This window comes from Lotus japonicus, chromosome 5, assembly GCF_012489685.1.
Source record: "Lotus japonicus ecotype B-129 chromosome 5, LjGifu_v1.2".
Taxonomy (NCBI): Eukaryota; Viridiplantae; Streptophyta; class Magnoliopsida; order Fabales; family Fabaceae; genus Lotus; species Lotus japonicus.
Genome location: NC_080045.1, coordinates 15,997,852 through 16,014,571, shown reverse-complemented (window position 1 = coordinate 16,014,571; position 16,720 = coordinate 15,997,852). Strand labels below are relative to the sequence as shown.

At 38.9% G+C, this 16,720-nt stretch overlaps 2 protein-coding genes across 4 annotated transcripts; one reads left to right on the top strand and one right to left on the bottom strand.

The window, feature by feature from the left end:
- Positions 1–5,640: 5,640 nt before the first annotated feature.
- Positions 5,641–6,696, top strand: LOC130718808 (putative phytosulfokines 6). Its single transcript, XM_057569433.1, has 3 exons — positions 5,641–5,861; positions 5,973–6,046; positions 6,297–6,696. The coding sequence occupies exons 1-3, from the start codon at positions 5,765–5,767 to the stop codon at positions 6,402–6,404; spliced, it is 279 nt and encodes a 92-aa protein (XP_057425416.1). The 5' UTR covers positions 5,641–5,764; the 3' UTR covers positions 6,405–6,696.
- A 2,340-nt stretch (positions 6,697–9,036) lies between these two features.
- LOC130716894 (uncharacterized) lies at positions 9,037–16,163 on the bottom strand. 3 transcript variants are annotated; one of them, XM_057566930.1, is made up of 8 exons: positions 15,421–16,162; positions 13,779–13,880; positions 13,315–13,572; positions 12,648–12,776; positions 12,113–12,574; positions 11,054–11,425; positions 9,596–10,912; positions 9,037–9,306 (listed from the first exon to the last, which is right to left on the bottom strand). In XM_057566930.1, exons 1-8 carry the CDS (start codon positions 15,841–15,843, stop codon positions 9,295–9,297), a joined length of 3,075 nt encoding a protein of 1,024 aa, XP_057422913.1. In that variant the 5' UTR covers positions 15,844–16,162; the 3' UTR covers positions 9,037–9,294. The 3 variants fall into 3 exon arrangements, with proteins under 3 accessions (XP_057422913.1, XP_057422915.1, XP_057422914.1); XM_057566932.1 differs by lacking the exon at positions 9,037–9,306 and having other exon boundaries at positions 9,355–10,912; positions 15,421–15,849; XM_057566931.1 differs by lacking the exon at positions 9,037–9,306 and having other exon boundaries at positions 9,356–10,912; positions 12,672–12,776; positions 15,421–16,163.
- Positions 16,164–16,720: the final 557 nt, after the last annotated feature.

Here is a 16,720-nt window from a genome sequence, read left to right as displayed (position 1 = left end):
GGTTTCAATTATCAATCATAAATAATTAGATTTAAATTTACTGCAATTAGTCAGCTTTTGGAAATCTGATTTTCCCTTTCTTTAGGCTCAAGTTTAGTGCTCAATTGGTGGAATTTATTAGTAAGATTCCTTCCAGAATTAGGTTATCAATTTGTATATTTATACTGCTGTAACCCAATGACAATTATCAATTCAATTTATTTTTAAACCTATTCCTATATGGTATCAGCCTAATCACGATCCCCCCCCCCCCTTTTTTCCAACACAGGACGCTGCTCCTCCACCATGGCCAACAACAACTCCTCCACCATTAATAACCCCCATGAGCCATCAAAACCCTTCACTTGCATCACCCTTAGTAGTGTCACCAAGCTTCTTCCCTCCAATTACCTCACCTGGAAACTCCAAGTTGAAGCTCTCCTTGATGGCTATGATCTTCTCAAATATCCAGATGGATCTTTTCCTGCACCGGAGACGTCGATCTCCACCGCCGCCGAACCTCCGACCACGACTCCGAATCCTGATTTTCAAACCTTGCGTCGACAGGACCGTCTTATCTACGGTGCTCTCCTCACCACTCCCTCCCCTGAAGTGGCACCCTGGTGTCTCAGACAAAGACATCACATGATCTCTGGATTCTTCTCCATAACACATATGCCAAGGCATCCTGCAGCCACCTCAAGCAATTGAAGGAGCGTCTCCATACGGCGTCCAAAGGTACCCAATCCATCACCACCTACATGCATTCTCTGAAGCAAACCGCAGATCTCCTTGCATCACTAGGCTCTTCAGTCTCTGTTGAAGACATGACTGACCATGTCTTGCGTGGCCTCGATGACGGCTACAGAGCTGTCATTGACGGCGTCAATGCAAGGGAGAGTGTCATTCCTTTTGACGACCTCCTCGAGAAGCTTCTCATTCAGGAACTCTCCCTTGTTGCGGCTCAGCGACAGGTTCCTACTCCAATGACAGCTCTGCACACTCAGGCTCGGCCCAACAACTATGACAAATCTCGGTCTGGGCAGCCTTCTGCACCTTCCACTCTGCACTGGGGCAATCGCAAACCGTTCCTTGGTCGCTGCCATTGGTGTAATGTCAAAGGCCATGTTCTGTCTCAGTGCCGCACCTTCAAGCAGCAGCACCCTAGTGTTCCGCCGCCCCCTCGTCCCTCTCCTGCTTACACTGGACAGGTTCAGGTCAATGCTGCAACTGCTGGCACATCTTAATCCAACTTTCTGGTTGACAGTGGAGCAACGCATCACGTCACCAATGACCTTGACAATCTGGTGCTTCTTCATCCGTACACCAGTCCTGACTCACTGTTTATGAGTAACGGTTCAGGTTTAAACATCTCTCATTCTGGAACAATTTTACTTGATGATTTATCCATCTCTCATACTTTGTGTGTTCCTTCAATACAACAGAAAATCATTTTTGTCTCTAAGTTTACCAAACAACCTAACTCTGCTATTGTTTTCCTGCCAAATTCTTTTTGTGTGAAGGACTTGCAGACGGGTCAAACAACCCATAAAGGCCCGTGTGTGGATGGACTCTATCTCTGGCTAGCCAAATCTCCCTCCGTTCACTCTGTTTGCAAGGATTCCTCTGCTTCATGGCACCATATACTTGGGCATCCTTCCTCTTCTATCTTCGCATTTGTTGAGCAGCATTTTTTTTTTGGCTCAAATAAATTCCCGCAATCAGATTGCAACTCATGCCAAATTAGCAAGAGTCATAAACTTCCTTTCCATGAATCTACACTTAAGTCAAATAAATTTTTCTGATGTACGGACTTCTCCTGTTTTATCAATTGATGGTCTTCGCTACTATTGAATGTTTGTTGATCATTTTACTCGTTATATTTGGTTATATCCAATCAAACGCAAATATGATGTGCAAACTATGTTTCCCAAATTTAAATCGCCCATTGAAAATTTCTCTCATCATAACATAAAAATCCTTTACACAGATAATGGTGGCGAATATATTGGTCTTTGTCCATTTCTAAGCACTCATGGTATAAGTCATCACACCACCCCACCTCATACACCTGAACACAATGGTATTTCAGAACGCCGGAATCGACACATTACCGAAACCGGTCTCGCTCTTCTCCATCACTCGGGCATGCCCCTCACGTATTGGCCTCATGCCATGACCACTGTCGCTTATCTCATAAATCGTCTCCCAACTCCAATTCTTGGGTATCAATGACCATATTCCAAATTGCTCAAAATTAGCCCGGATTATCATAAGTTAAAGTTTTTTGGTTGCTTATGTTTTCCCTGGATTAAACCATATGCTAACCATAAACTTGCGCCAAAATCCGCTATGTGTGATTTTGTAGGGTACTCAGCTGATCAACATGCATACTTATGTCTTGATCCAACCACCGGACGAATCTACACATCTGGCCATGTCAAGTTCGTTGAATCTGAATTCTCGTACAGCACTCTAGTCCCTCACGCCAGTCCTAGTGCAGATCAACAAATAGGCCCACTTCAGCTCTCCATACTACAACCCATAAACCAACCCACGGTCAGTACCACTATGAACCCCCCGGATGAGTTATCTCTTGCCCCTTCATCTCCATCCTTCCCCGATTCCCCGGATCTGGCCCAATCCTCAATCGGACCCTCCGAATCCACTCACTCACCTCCTCCAACCTCAACGTCATCTCCACAACATTTTGTGCCACCATCCCAACCAGTTGTCAACCTCGATAAGAAACAACAAACCAATGGAGGTGGCATCATCACCCGGTCTAAAAACAACATTGTCAAACCCCTCAAGAAGCTTAACCTCTATGTCCAACCCTCCTCTCCAATCGAGCCCAGTACCATCACCCAAACTCTTCGCGACCTTGCTTGGCGCTCAGCTATGCAAGCTGAGTTTGACGCCTTACACCGCAACAACACTAGGGAACTTGTCAGTCGACCCTCTTCTCAAAACTTGGTTGGCTGTAAATGGGTTTTTCGCATCAAGCGAAACTCGAATGGATCGCTTGATCGGTACAAGGCTCGGCTAGTTTCCAAAGGGTTTCACCAACGCCCTGATTGGGACTATACAGAGACATTCAGCCCGGTTGTTAAACCAGTCACCATCCGCATTGTCCTCACACTTGCAGTTCGTCAAGGATGGCCCATCCGCCAACTTGATGTCAACAATGCGTTTCTTCAAGGGAAGCTCAAAGAGGAAGTCTTCATGCTCCAGCCCCCTGGTTTTGTCAGCAAAACCTTTCATGATCATGTCTGCCGCCTAAAAAAGGCACTCTATGGGCTACAGCAAGCACCCCACGCCTGGTATACAGAGCTTCGAGTATTTCTCCTTTCTCTTGGCTTTGTCAATTCAACTACAGATGCATCCCTCTTCATCTACCAAAAATCAGGTGTTACACTTTATCTATTAGTCTATGTTGATGATATAATTGTCACTGGGAGTTCCTCTACGGGTCTGTCCAACCTCATTACCACCCTTGTTGCTCGGTTTTCGCTGAAAGACCTTGGATGTCTCAATTATTTCTTGGGTGTGGAAGTAATTCCTTCTGCTACAGGCCTATTTATTTCACAAAGGAAATACATCACTGACCTGCTCCATAAATCTAGCATGGCTAACACACACCCAACGTCCACTCCCTTGTCCGCAAGTGTTCCATTACTCAAGGATTCTGGTGACCTCCTACCTTCTTCTCCAACTGAGTACCGCGCACTCGTGGACGGCAATAGCTATTGCATTGTATGGCAATAGCTATTCCTTTTTATATACAAATTGATAACATATTCAGAATCTCACTTTCCAAAGTACTTTGGAATCCCACTTTCCAAAGTATTTTGAAATCTCACATTCCAAAGTTCTTCCAAAGCACTTTGAAAACTCGGTTTCCGAAGTAATTATGAAACTTAGTTTGCCAACTAGGAGGATGACTAATTAGGGAATTTAGTTCCCGAATTAATTGCAACTAGATTTGACACCCCAGGATTTTAAGTACTTCGGAACTTGACTTTCAAAAGTACTTAAACACGTAAAAGTGGGGAAACATTTTTTTTTTTGGAGAGAAAATTAAAAGAAGGGTACTTTAGAATTTGAGTCTCCTAAGTACTTTAGAATCTAAGTTTCCGAAAGGTGCTTCTGACATTTTTTTTAAAATAGCTGGGGTGCCAAATTCCTTTCCTTGGGTGGGAAATCCAATTCCTTGCGAGTTACTGTTGACTATGATGACTTTTAATTCGTTTTGTTTAATTTTCTAGTTTCAAATTGGACCACTGTGAAAATGACAATCCTTTTATCCTCTGTCTTCATACTGAAATAAGCTTGTCACATGAAGAATTAAGAGGCTACATACATATCCAACGTTGATACAATTATTGTGTTTGCTTATATTAAAAAAAAAAATCCATTATTGTGCTTTTCTTTTTTTGGTCGACACCATTATTGTAGAACCCAAAGGAAGATTTAACCATTTAGGTAAGGTAAAAAAAAAGGGGTAGGGTACTAGTATTTGTTTACATACATTAAGAAAATGCAATTTCTCCAATACCTACTTAAAATGAATGAGTCAATGTACTTTTTGTTTTAATGTGTTAAGTTATCTTATGTAATAATTAATTTTTTTAATTAATGATCTAGTTGTAATAATTTAAACAATAGACTAAGAGGTATAAATCCTCTCATCTTAAAAGAGTCACCAAAGCAAAGGCATTATGAAAAATACCGGTATCTATACCTAAATCTGCGTTGATCAATTTCAAGCTTTTACTCATCTAATATAATGGCGCGGCAATCTATATAATAAAAACAATTTAACTAAATGAAATAATTTTTTTATAATTATAGTAACATTAGTTCAAGTCGTACATATTTAATTTTCCTTAAGCAACGTCTCGAGTTCCAATCTTATGGATGGAAAAAACATCTACTGAGAGAGTTATCTCTACCATGAAGTGAATATTTCCGACTCAAACAGGATTATCTCCAGTTGAAGATACTTGTAACCACCAAAAAAAACATAAAAACACGATAAGTGAGGTATTTGTATTGTTTGATATCTATATATCATAACTGATTACAAAAATAAAGAAGGATTGGGGTCGATTTTTATTTTTTACATGCACCAAGGGTGTCCCCAAGCCAATGGACAAAAACTAATCTCTTTTGAGGCGTAGTGATCATTGAAGTGATTTTATCTCTTCCAACAAATTATACTTCATATACGTACACGTCCAAGGTTAAGACCCTTGTTGACATACTTAAGAAACTCACAGCTATATGACAATTACACTGGGATTTGGCAGCATTGCATTTAATATTGAGTTTAACGAAAACTCACACACCAACACAAGTGTCATGCCAGTTTGTTTACCTTTTTTTTCTTTTTAAGTTGAATAAAAGTGAGTTAACATGCATTAAAATATACTTAATCCTTTAAAACAAAGGGATTCGAAGTGTGTGTTAAAGTAATTAACTGCAACATGAATAAACTTCTATTATAATTCTAATAAGAATTACATTCACTTTTTATGGTCACCTCCTTTGTAGCTAAGTCAATAGGTATCTCCAAAAATAGCCTCAGCTTTATGCAAAGTTGTGTATTACTGAGGGGCTCCACGTGACTCAAACCCCGCTGAGCAGCTTTATGCAAAGCTTTGTTGGGCTCTTTGATTTATTTATTCCCTTCTTCCACCTTCCTAGATGCATTCTTGCTAACATTCTTTAATTTGCTTTGATTCCTCTCTAGCTAGCTATCCCTTATTCCCTGAATGAACCAATGAAGCAACAAATTGCTCTTCTTTTCTCTGTTCTCCTTCTTTCATCTTTCTTAGCTTCTGCTCGTCTCCATGTAGCACCAGAAGGTCCAAGAAAAGGTAACTAACTACATCTTACTATGATATTTTATATATATTTGTTTTATTCATCTTTTTTTCTCACCTCCCTCTGTCAATATTTTTTTATCTTTGAACAACTTGATATTATAGGTGAAAAGGAAGTGAAGGTCGATGATAATGCTATTACTCTTTCATATGCTGAGTCGAAAGATGATATGGAAGAAGTAAGCAAATACATAGTTTTCCTCATCTCTATTCGCATTTTAAACTGATTAGTCTTGTTTTTTTTTTTGAACGTCTGATTATTCTTGTTGTTTACACTTGTATTAGGTTGTTGTACCCATTGTATTTCATTTCAATATATAGTTCATGGCTTATCAAAAAAAAAAAAGTTAGCTTCTTTAATTTATCTGTTTTTAACCCTCTCTCTCTCTCTCTTGCCTCTAATTACAATTTACATGCAATTTCATTTAGTTAAAGGGATCAGAAGCATGCTATGAGGAGGATCAAGAATGCTCTAGCAGAAGGATGATTGCAGAGGCCCACTTGGATTACATCTACACCCAACACTATAAGCCCTAAAAAGAGTGCATCCTTAGTTCAAATGCAGAGCACTAACTAAGCATGAGTTGGATATAAATTAATTTCAATATTAATCCGAGATATGAAAAAGCTTTGTGCTTCTGACTTTGTGCTTAGGAAACACATCGAATAAATGTTCAGTGTCGCATGAAAACGTCAGTTTAGACTTTAGAATGTGTTGTATATACTGGCAAGTGCATCAGTCATTGCAACTCTGAAACTTTACTATGTCCATGTTGATACAACATATCCATGAAGATTATAATTGAAATCGAACACAATAATTACTGAACTTTTTCCTTTTCTTTTTTCATGAATCACTAGATGGAAGATGATGCCACCAGTGATGGAGGGGTAGCAGAATTACCACTAGGTCCAAGATTACACAACGTTTACTTGATAAGTTTATTGAGAGAAAAGCCATATAAGATAGGAATCGTAACTGAGTGAAACTTGATTTAATTTAATTAAAAAACTATAGCCTATTAATTTATAAATATCCACTATGTTTAGTTTAAATTAAAAATAAACACAGCATATTAATTGATTTAACAAACATTAAGATTTAACATGAAAATTTAAAAAGAAGGATTAAGCTTAGGCAAAAAATAATTACATAAACGAAACATATGTATGAGGATTATTTATTGTATGAAAACCCAATTGTTATACTATAATTTAAAATATTTTTCCTTGTTACATTTTCACAAGTGCTTCCAGCCAATCTAAATAAAAAAACACACATCACATCACCTGTGAAGTACGTAAAAAAGAAATAGAAAGGTTTGGATACCAGCTTATTAGAACTTATCTACTGAAAAAAGCACTGAATAAGCTCCAATAAATGTTGTTTTGTTTGCATCCAAACAGGCTCCAAGACCAATTATAATCAAATGGTGAACTGTAAACAAGTAAAATTATGCGAAATGTGCGGAAATAGATAATTGTGCGCTTTCAAGAATACAAAAGTCAACAAACATACAATGTAAAAGTAGCCTCCTGAATGTTAACCAAGGAGTAACTCAATTATAATATCGCTAGACAAAAAAGAAAAACCTACCTAACAACTTTTGTACTACAAGGAATGAAGGAACCAGAGAAAGATAAATATATGGCAGCAAAATTAAAGGCAAACCAAACACCTCAAAGAAATTTCTAAGACGGGAGGGAGTATCATTCACTACACCCGAGATCTTGTTTACGGAAAATCAAACATGTGTCACTTGAACCAATCACCCGTTGGTGGGCAATTATCAATAGAGTAAAATACACTCACCCCCCTCAAAGTTTGCAAAAATGACACTCCACCCCATTCTTTTTTAAAATCTACACTCCACCCTATTTTTTATAAAGGCAAAATTTAGTGATGAAAATAAATTCGTCACTAATAAAAAATAATTACTAATTAGTTAAAATTTAAATAAATTTAATGCATATACACTATCATACATTAATTTATGAAAATAATTTTACTGAATTAAATTTAAAAAAACCATCAACTCTGTCTGTTGAGTCCACGACTCATCTATCTCCAAATCATATTTCTCACCACAAACGCTCACCACCAAGCCTTTGCTCCCTTTAACACGGTGGCCACCGTCCCAGAATGTGAAACCCCATGGCACCACCATGCCTCAAAGTTTTGTTGCGACCTGAACCCCAGAACGTGAATCGCACATCCCCAAAGCCACTTGTTCAACTACTTCTTGTGAACTCCACCCCTTTAAGTTGTGAGTGAACGCTCTGTTGGTTTAAGATGTTGTTGGATTTTGTTAAAAACGGTGCTCCACCGCACCGTTAAGAGTTCTAATAACCTCCGATCCACTTCATATTTCTTAATTTTGTTTCTCAATTTTCTTCACCCATTTGTGTTGCTTTTAGGGTCTACAATCCAATTTTGAAAATTAGAGGTATAAAGAGATTATTTTAATTCAAATTGAATTATTACCAAATATGAAAACACAAGCATGTTTCACTGTGTTCGAGATATGGTTTGTCAACCGGTCAGGTGTGCTATTGCAAAATTTGCATTGTGAATTTAGGGAAGAAGAACACGATTGAGAGAGTGAGGGGGACTGTAATGTTTACATTTTTAAATTTATTGGATTATATTGAAAATATTTTTTGAAATTATTGATTAACAATTTAAATAATAACAAATTATTAATGAAAAATATTTTTCGTCACTAAATTTGCCTCTATATAAAATGGGGTGGGGTGTAGATTTTAGATAAGAATGGGGTGGAGTGTAATTCTAACAAACCTTGAAGGGGGTGAGTGTACTTTACTCTTATCAATATTAAACAATGGCTCAGCATCGATCAGCAGCAGGAAAAGTAAAACAAATTACATATCCATTATTGTCTATAAAACTGAAATTCTGGAAATTATGAAAGTAATGTCCAGTTAACAATACTGCAATACCAAGTCCCATGTAAAGGGGAATAAAAGGACAACGCAAAAAGGTAACCAGAATAGTAGCAATTCTAGTGATAAGAGAACGCCAGTAGACATTTGCAACAACTATGACCTTAACGCTCTGCCTCACATTACAACCAGAAGATGCTGTTTAAAAAAGCATAAATCCGCTTCATCAGGTAAAATGAACATACACAACACATCAATGAGCAAGTTGAGCCGCAAAAACTATCGCATTTATATACTTTGAACACCAAGGAATTAGCACCTCTTCCTGAGTTTAAAAACAAAAACAAAACAGAACAAAAAAGAAAAAAAAAAGAGAGCAAAAAATTGCTTGACAGCTCTAGAAACCAACTGGTAAATAAATTTAGTATGAAGAGCCATCAAGAATAGGTAAATTCAAAGTAAACCTGGGTTCCCTCAGCTTATTAATTTTTGCTACATCAGAGCTCCAATGTCTAAACTTGCTTTAATCCTGCTCCTGCAAAATATAACAGGGTCAGATCAATTACCAGTAATAAAGCCCATTCAATTTGATGTAAGCATATTTTAACTTGATAAACAGAGGACCTAGGCCCACCATTTGCATTGCTCGGGTAACAACGGGGTGTGTTTAATTTTTTATGCTCATCTTTCAACCCTAAATATATGAGAGCCTAGCCATCCAATATTTCAAACACACCCAACCTTTCAAATAGATAGATTGGAGCTTTGAACACCAAACTAGAAAGCCTTCATTCTGTCCATTTAAATCAAATAATAAGCCTTACCATGTTCAGGACACTGGAAACTGGGTTCTCTGATAAGCATCTTGCATGAATGATGGGACCCCCTCCTGTACTCGCATCTCTAATTCCCATATCATCATTGATATCAGAGTTAGGCACATAAACAGCCCCTTTGAACATCCACTCACCATTTTCCTGACAGTAAAACTCTTCAAATAGCTCACCACACAACACGCACAAGCATTGGTTTTCATCAGCTAGAACCATTGCATCCTCTTGATTTCTGTCTGTTTCCTTGCCATATCTATCTACAGAATCAGCGAACTCATTTTCAGATAGACTTTCAACCTTGCCAACAACCCAGTCACTTGATTTCAGATACCATCTCGATGCCTTAATTAGACCACTGTGTTCTCTTTCTCTTGTGGCATGCCACTCCAAGTGTCTATCGAACTGTTCTTGGAATTTAAGCTTAAGGCCACAAATGCTGCAATGATGTGGAAAATCATCAAATAATCCACTAATTACAGATGGATGCAACTCTCGGATTACATCAGGCTTAAACTCAAAGCCAATGAAATTTCTGATTTCTGTGCTGGTTGATTCAGATAAGGATATAGGTGTTTTTGCACCATCGTCTACTTCATCTTTGGTAGAAGGGACTGGGACTGCAGAACCAGACACTGAAGCACCAGGCAAAGAGCTACTGGTGGTAATGCTGTCACTTTGATCTTCCAATCGAGTCAGCATCTCAGATGGCACCTTAGCTGTTGTCTCGGTTTCTGCAGAGATCAAACCCTTTGCAACTAATGAGTTTAAAAGGTTTGCAATTGGATTTAAGGCATTATTGGCAGAACTTGATGCCTGGACTGCAGCACTTTTGAGATTAGAGGAAGCTGGTGGTAGAGCAGATGTCCTTGGTGGCTGTGCAGCCCTTCTTGGAGGTATTTTTGGCAGAGCAGAGGAATTATCTTTGGGACGACCTAATGAGGGAGGTGATGCAATTGCAGACACTGGAGGAATTAATCCGGCAGGGGAAGAACCACTTGACTGGGAAGGCCGAACTCCTAATATAGATGGAAGATTCCCTGTATCCAAGCTTCTTGAAGTAGGAAGCCTATTAGTAATTGGCATGTTGGATAACTTTCCGCCCTTCCCAGCTGCAGTTTCAAAACGAGTTGTGGTTGGTTGCTCTGTTTCTCGAGGCAGAGGAACTTTAGACAGGTGTGGCTTCTCAGTCTTAGCAGTAACTTCAGTGTGCGAAGAGCCCAGTTGCTGCTTGTGACTTGGCTGAAACGTCATTGAAGAGAATGAACCACTCTGCAAGTCTCTTAGCTGTGATCTATGGAATTTCCCAACCTGAATATTAGGAGGAAGGGCAGGTGAAATATCTTTAATATTTTGGCTGTGCAGACCTCCCGAAAATTTAGATACTTTATGAGTCTGGGGATGGTCTTGCTCAGCCAAATTTTGCATTAGATGAGGGAGGTGCACACTTACTGGTGGTGGAGACTGTTGTCGCAAACTTGACTCTCTCGAAGGGGATTCATCTCCCACAGAATGAAGTTGTCCCAGGTTTCCTGCTAAGCCAATTGTTGCCTTTGGCAGTAAAGACCGATTCCCCATCCTAGTAGCAGCAGAATTAGTATTGGTAGGTAGGGCACCAAGAGTTGACACAAATCCATCTGAGTGACCTGGCTTCTGATTCAACTCATCAATTGAGTGCTGCTCCTGCAATTTCCATGATAGTGATGGATGAGGCCGAAATGCAGGTAATTGTTTCCTTTCAGTTGCTTGAGATTCAATGGACATTTCTGTATCAACATTTGCCCCGAAGGGATTTCTGCTTTGGTGGTGATTATCTTCAACCTCCTGAACAAGAAAAAAAATCAATAAATCTACATAATGTTAACTATGCAGAATGAGGTGATTATTGTATCTGTAATTTAGGAACTTGTGTTTGTAACTGGAGATTTAGGGTTTGTTTGTGAGTTGGGTTTTGGAGGGGAGGGAAGGGGAGAGGCGGGGGAGGGGGAGGCGTATGAGAAGGCCTCCCAATGTTTGGGAGTTTTTAAAAAGAGGGGAAAGATTTGGGGAATTTCTAAAACCCCCAATTCAGTTATTTATATAAGTTACCCCAAATTGGGGGATTTTATGGGATTTTGAACTAACAAACAAAGGGAGGGCACGTACCCTGCCTTCACCCTCTCTTTCCCCTTCCCCTCAAAGCCTTCCCCTAAAAATTCCCAAACAAAACCTTAGGGTTTAAATATTAAATATTAGAAATTTGGGGAAAAAAAAGATCAAGCTGTTAGAGTTCCAGAATATGATATCCCAAGGTATAGAACATTTTTTTCCTCTTGGGGATTAGGATTTTTGAAGTCTTTTGACTTAGGTTTGGGTTGTCTGTAATAAGGGTGTCCTAACAAAACTATTCTATTATCACAGGGAGTTAAATCTGATATATATCTGATAATCAAAATTTTGGTTTCTAATATCTTTCCCGGGTTCTGTTCTGCATCAGCTAATTTCCAAGTTATCAAATTCAGGCAAGCTTACCAAATTCTCATCATCAGAAGTCCAAGAATCTTTGCTCAAGTTGTTAGGGACACTGGCTGCATCGTGACCAGTCAATCCAGCATTCATCTCATCCCACATGAACTCCTCTTCCTCAGAATGTTTCCAGCTATTTGACATTACGCCTCTCTGTAGGCTATTAATGTTTTGTCTTGGCTGATTACGTGCATCCAAAATCATGGATGCTTCAGTATTCAAAAAGTTATTCTTGATACTCAAACCATTTCTTTGCCCAGATATGGTCCCTGCAACACCAGCACCAGCAGCTTTGTTGTACCCACTTTTGTCACTTCCTAACTCGGCCACCCTACCACCAGTCCTGCCAGTACCCATGCCCAAATTCCTTGAAAGATCGGAACCATATTCATTGCCTCCATAGGATGCACTGATACTCTTTTCCCGAACAGAATCATTGAATGCATCTCTATGAGCGCGCTGATTATTCTGCAATGTGGATTATAACATTAAAATATAACAACTGACAGAAAGAATAGCATAAGTGGAAAAGAAATTTTACTTCTAAGTGGTAGTGAACACTAACACTAGGATCCGCCCTTGGTCGTTTAACACCCAAAGCTCTATCAGGCATCTCTGGGTCATCATTTGAGTTTGCAATTGCTCCAGACATATCATCAACTCCTTTAGTCTTCATGAAAGAAAAAGTACATGCCAAAAGAATTATGCACTGGTGATGTGATAGCAAAAGGAATGTGGCTAACAAAAGTAACATGACAGGATGTCAAATGGTATAGCCGTATAACTTATCATAGGTCTGCATACTGTGGATAATACCTATAGAAACAAAAAGAGCAATTCCTAGTGTATGCCTCCAAGCAATTGGGGCTGTCTTAGATATCCAACAAGTCAACAATCAGATAAAACAACAACAGACAAAGAAGGACATTTCATGATTAATCAGGAGAAAAAAGGAGTATAAATCAGTTCATTGGAAAAATCCAACAAAAAAATACAGTGATTGCAAGAATATTGTGGTGGCCCAAAAAGCAACAACAAGATTTAAAAATTACAACATACATCTACCCATCTGGTTTCATCATGAAAGGAATGAAGATTTTCATCCCAATATAAATCTGTATTCTGTAATAATGTCATATCTTGATCCATTCAAATCATATCAATGTTTCATAAGACAGAAAATTTTGAAGTGCAACCATTTCACCTACCCTGCTGGACTGCTGAAGACGCTGTCTTTCAAGATACTTGGGATTAACATGGATACTTGGAGGTGGACGTTGTGACTGTGAATCACTCCTGAGTGTGGCAGATGTGGAAGATGAACCATTGACTGCAGGTGTGAAGCCCAGTTCCTTCTCAATAGCCTGAAGGGTCTGAGAAGGAAAGACTCCTCTCCATGTTCCGAAAAGATGCCTCATACTATGGTGGACAGCAGGATCAACATGTCGGTATGCCTTGCAGAATACCTAAACAAAAGGAGTAATTAGCAAGTACCTAGTTAAAAACAGGTTTGTAAAATGAGAAAACAAATCACAGGAAAGACATGCATTAGTACATTTTGCATAACTGAACAATTGAAGGATTCATCACAGACCACAGTAAAGACATGCATAAGTACATCTAAAAAGACATAAAGGACATTAACAGGCTAAGAGAAGAATAAGTATCCAACCTCGGGTAGTCTGGCAGCAAAGTATTTCACATAACCCCGCCCAATATTCTTAACTATACTGTCTAAGAGATAGAGTGATGGCAGCTTTTGTTCACTCGGAACCTGGAAAGTCATTAACACAATTCAATGAAAAAGGATCGTTCTGTATACAACAAAAAGACTAGTTATCAAAAAGCTAGAAATAAGAGACCCTGACATATGATATAATGAAAATGACAGAAAATAATAATATATAGCTCACACATAGAAATTAGCAGCAAAAAAACATCAAAATCCAGAAATATTCAACAGCAATTGGCTAATGTCATATATGTTCAAAATTATTGGTCATTCCATTCCTTATTCTAGCTGCCTCAAACAGCCTACATCTCATACTACGGAGGCAACTAACACATAAACTAACATTAAATGCAGGGCAAACCTTCCACATTTTTGTAGATAGTTTTGATCATATCTTGCACTCCGTGGAATAAGTTCAACTTATGTAAAGAGCCTTAGGAAAAAAAATCACCAAATATGAAATGTCTTGGTCACAATCTTGATTGCTGCAAAATGAAGACTATCCAATCTTCCAAATCATATCAAACACTGACTAGTTCCATCTGCTCTTTGATCCAATTGATCGTAAATGAATTACTGATGCTATCTTTAGTTACATGCTACATGTGGCCCCTTCAATCAAAGTGAATCCACAAGCACAAAAGCCAAATGATACAAGCTACAATGTCTTTGTTCATCTTGGCTATACAAATTTTCTGTCTCGAATAACCCCCCAAAAATGTGGCCAAATTGTATTTTCCTGTACATGACTCAAACCTGAGAGGTAAGACTTGAAAGATGCTAATGCTTGTTATCTATGAAACAGAACTACCTTCCACAAGTGCAAAAATACTGTGCAATTACAATGTCTATTACAAAAAAAAAAGAGAAGAGAAATGCAACAATAATTGGGAAACATTGGCCCGTAAAAATTAAATGTTTGCAATGATTCGTACTCCCCTCTGCATACAAAGTCCACAAAAAACCAGGAGAACTGTGGAGTAGCATTCTGTAATGATGCCGCTTGTCTGTACCAAATGGATTACCAAACTTACATAATCTTTGCAATTGCAGAATGATAGTCCCCCCCTCCCCACCATCTATTATTTTGCTTGTAAAGCTACATAGTTTTTTCTTTTTATTTTCATTTTTCTGTTGAAACTTCATCTCTAGGTAGGGTAAAACGTACAACACAAAGCCAATCCACATGTTTTCCATTGAGGAGCTGCATGTAATGGAATTGAATGAATCATGAAAGTCCTTTCTAAACAATAGATCTCTTCTCATGACAATAGCAACTCTGTCCCATAACTGTTACAAGTTACAACACCAAACATATTCCACTAATTGCAAACAAGCAATACACAAAATCCCCATGGCTCTCTCTCTCACTCAAAAAGTAATTGCCACACACCACACAGAATAACAAGAAACAACACCATTTCAATCAGAAAGACCACAATGATTTATCATTCCAAATGACTTACAACAATTCAATTCAATCAGCAATTAGGTCCATAACAACAACAAAAAAACAAAAGGAATCACTACCCAATTGATCAGACAATCAACTACACATGAATACAGTATAAACTAAGTTCACCTCTATAATGTTGGCACAAACAGTAGCTGCAATGGCCTGCTCCGCAGCTTGATTCTCGCCTGCAATTATCGTCAAATTGGTAATTATCGGTTTCGAGTTAAACGTAAGCTCAGCAAGGGCACTCTTATACTGAGCCACAAGCTCCTGAAATGGTGGTGGCCGTGGATGGTAACCCCCACCACCGTCGCCGCGACCGAAATCACTGCTTTCCAAGTCTCTACTGTTAGCTGCAGCTCTCAACCTTGCAGCAGATGACAAGGTTGAAATCCCAGAAGCCGCCACTTGTTGCTGTCGCTGAGGAAGAAACTGCCGAGAACTTGGATTCTGAGCAGCAGCAACACGCTCTGGTTCTTCCATCATTCTGGGTCTCTTCAGACCCGGTTCTCTCGATCTATCGAATGGTCTGCGTGAGCTACTCTCCATGCCCACAAAAATCAAATGTTCAAAAACCCTAATCCTAATCCTAGTTTACACCGAATTGGATACAGTAACATATAAAAACTAGATTACAATGTAAGAATAACATCGTTGATTGGGAAAATGATACAAGATTGGAAAAAATTAAACCCTATTCTATATGATACAATGAGAAAGGAGAAGGAACCCTAATCCCCAAATTGAAAGGGTTAGAGAGAGAGAGAGAAAGAGAAAGGTTAGAATTCGATGATGGAACTGTTGAAGAGTAAAGCAGAGGTCGTTCTTCAGACAAGGAACGCCGAGTTAGTTTGTCACGTATCTCAAGAAGTAACTAAGGAGGCGTTTTTATATGATGGATTTCATCTTCACTACGCTTAATTGCACTTTCGGTCCCTGATATCGCGATTGCGAAGCGTTGGTCCTCGTGTTTTAAAATGAATGATTGTGGTCCCTTATGTTTGCTTACGTGTCACCAAGGAAATGACGTGTCATGTGATAACTAGGATAAGTCATTTCCACATAGCCCTTAATTGCACGGTCAACGTCATATGTGTCGGACACATAAGCATCCTATGTGGCAATTTTAAAAAATTCAATTTAGTGGAGTTGGAATTGAATCTACAATGTATAATCAAGGCCTTGCCACTAAACGAAGGGCTAAGTTAAATGAATATTGCACCAAAAAATATATAACTACTTCAATAATTTTAATATATCTAGAAGATTAAATTTCTCTCGCTAGGATTCTAGCCATCTGCCTCCACGATGGTGGTTGCAACCGTCTGTACTCGTGCATCGTCGTTTGCTGACTCCGCTCAATACCCCTTTATGCGTCGTCCTCCATTAGCTGCTAACTGCCCACACTCCTCGTTTCACGCACCTC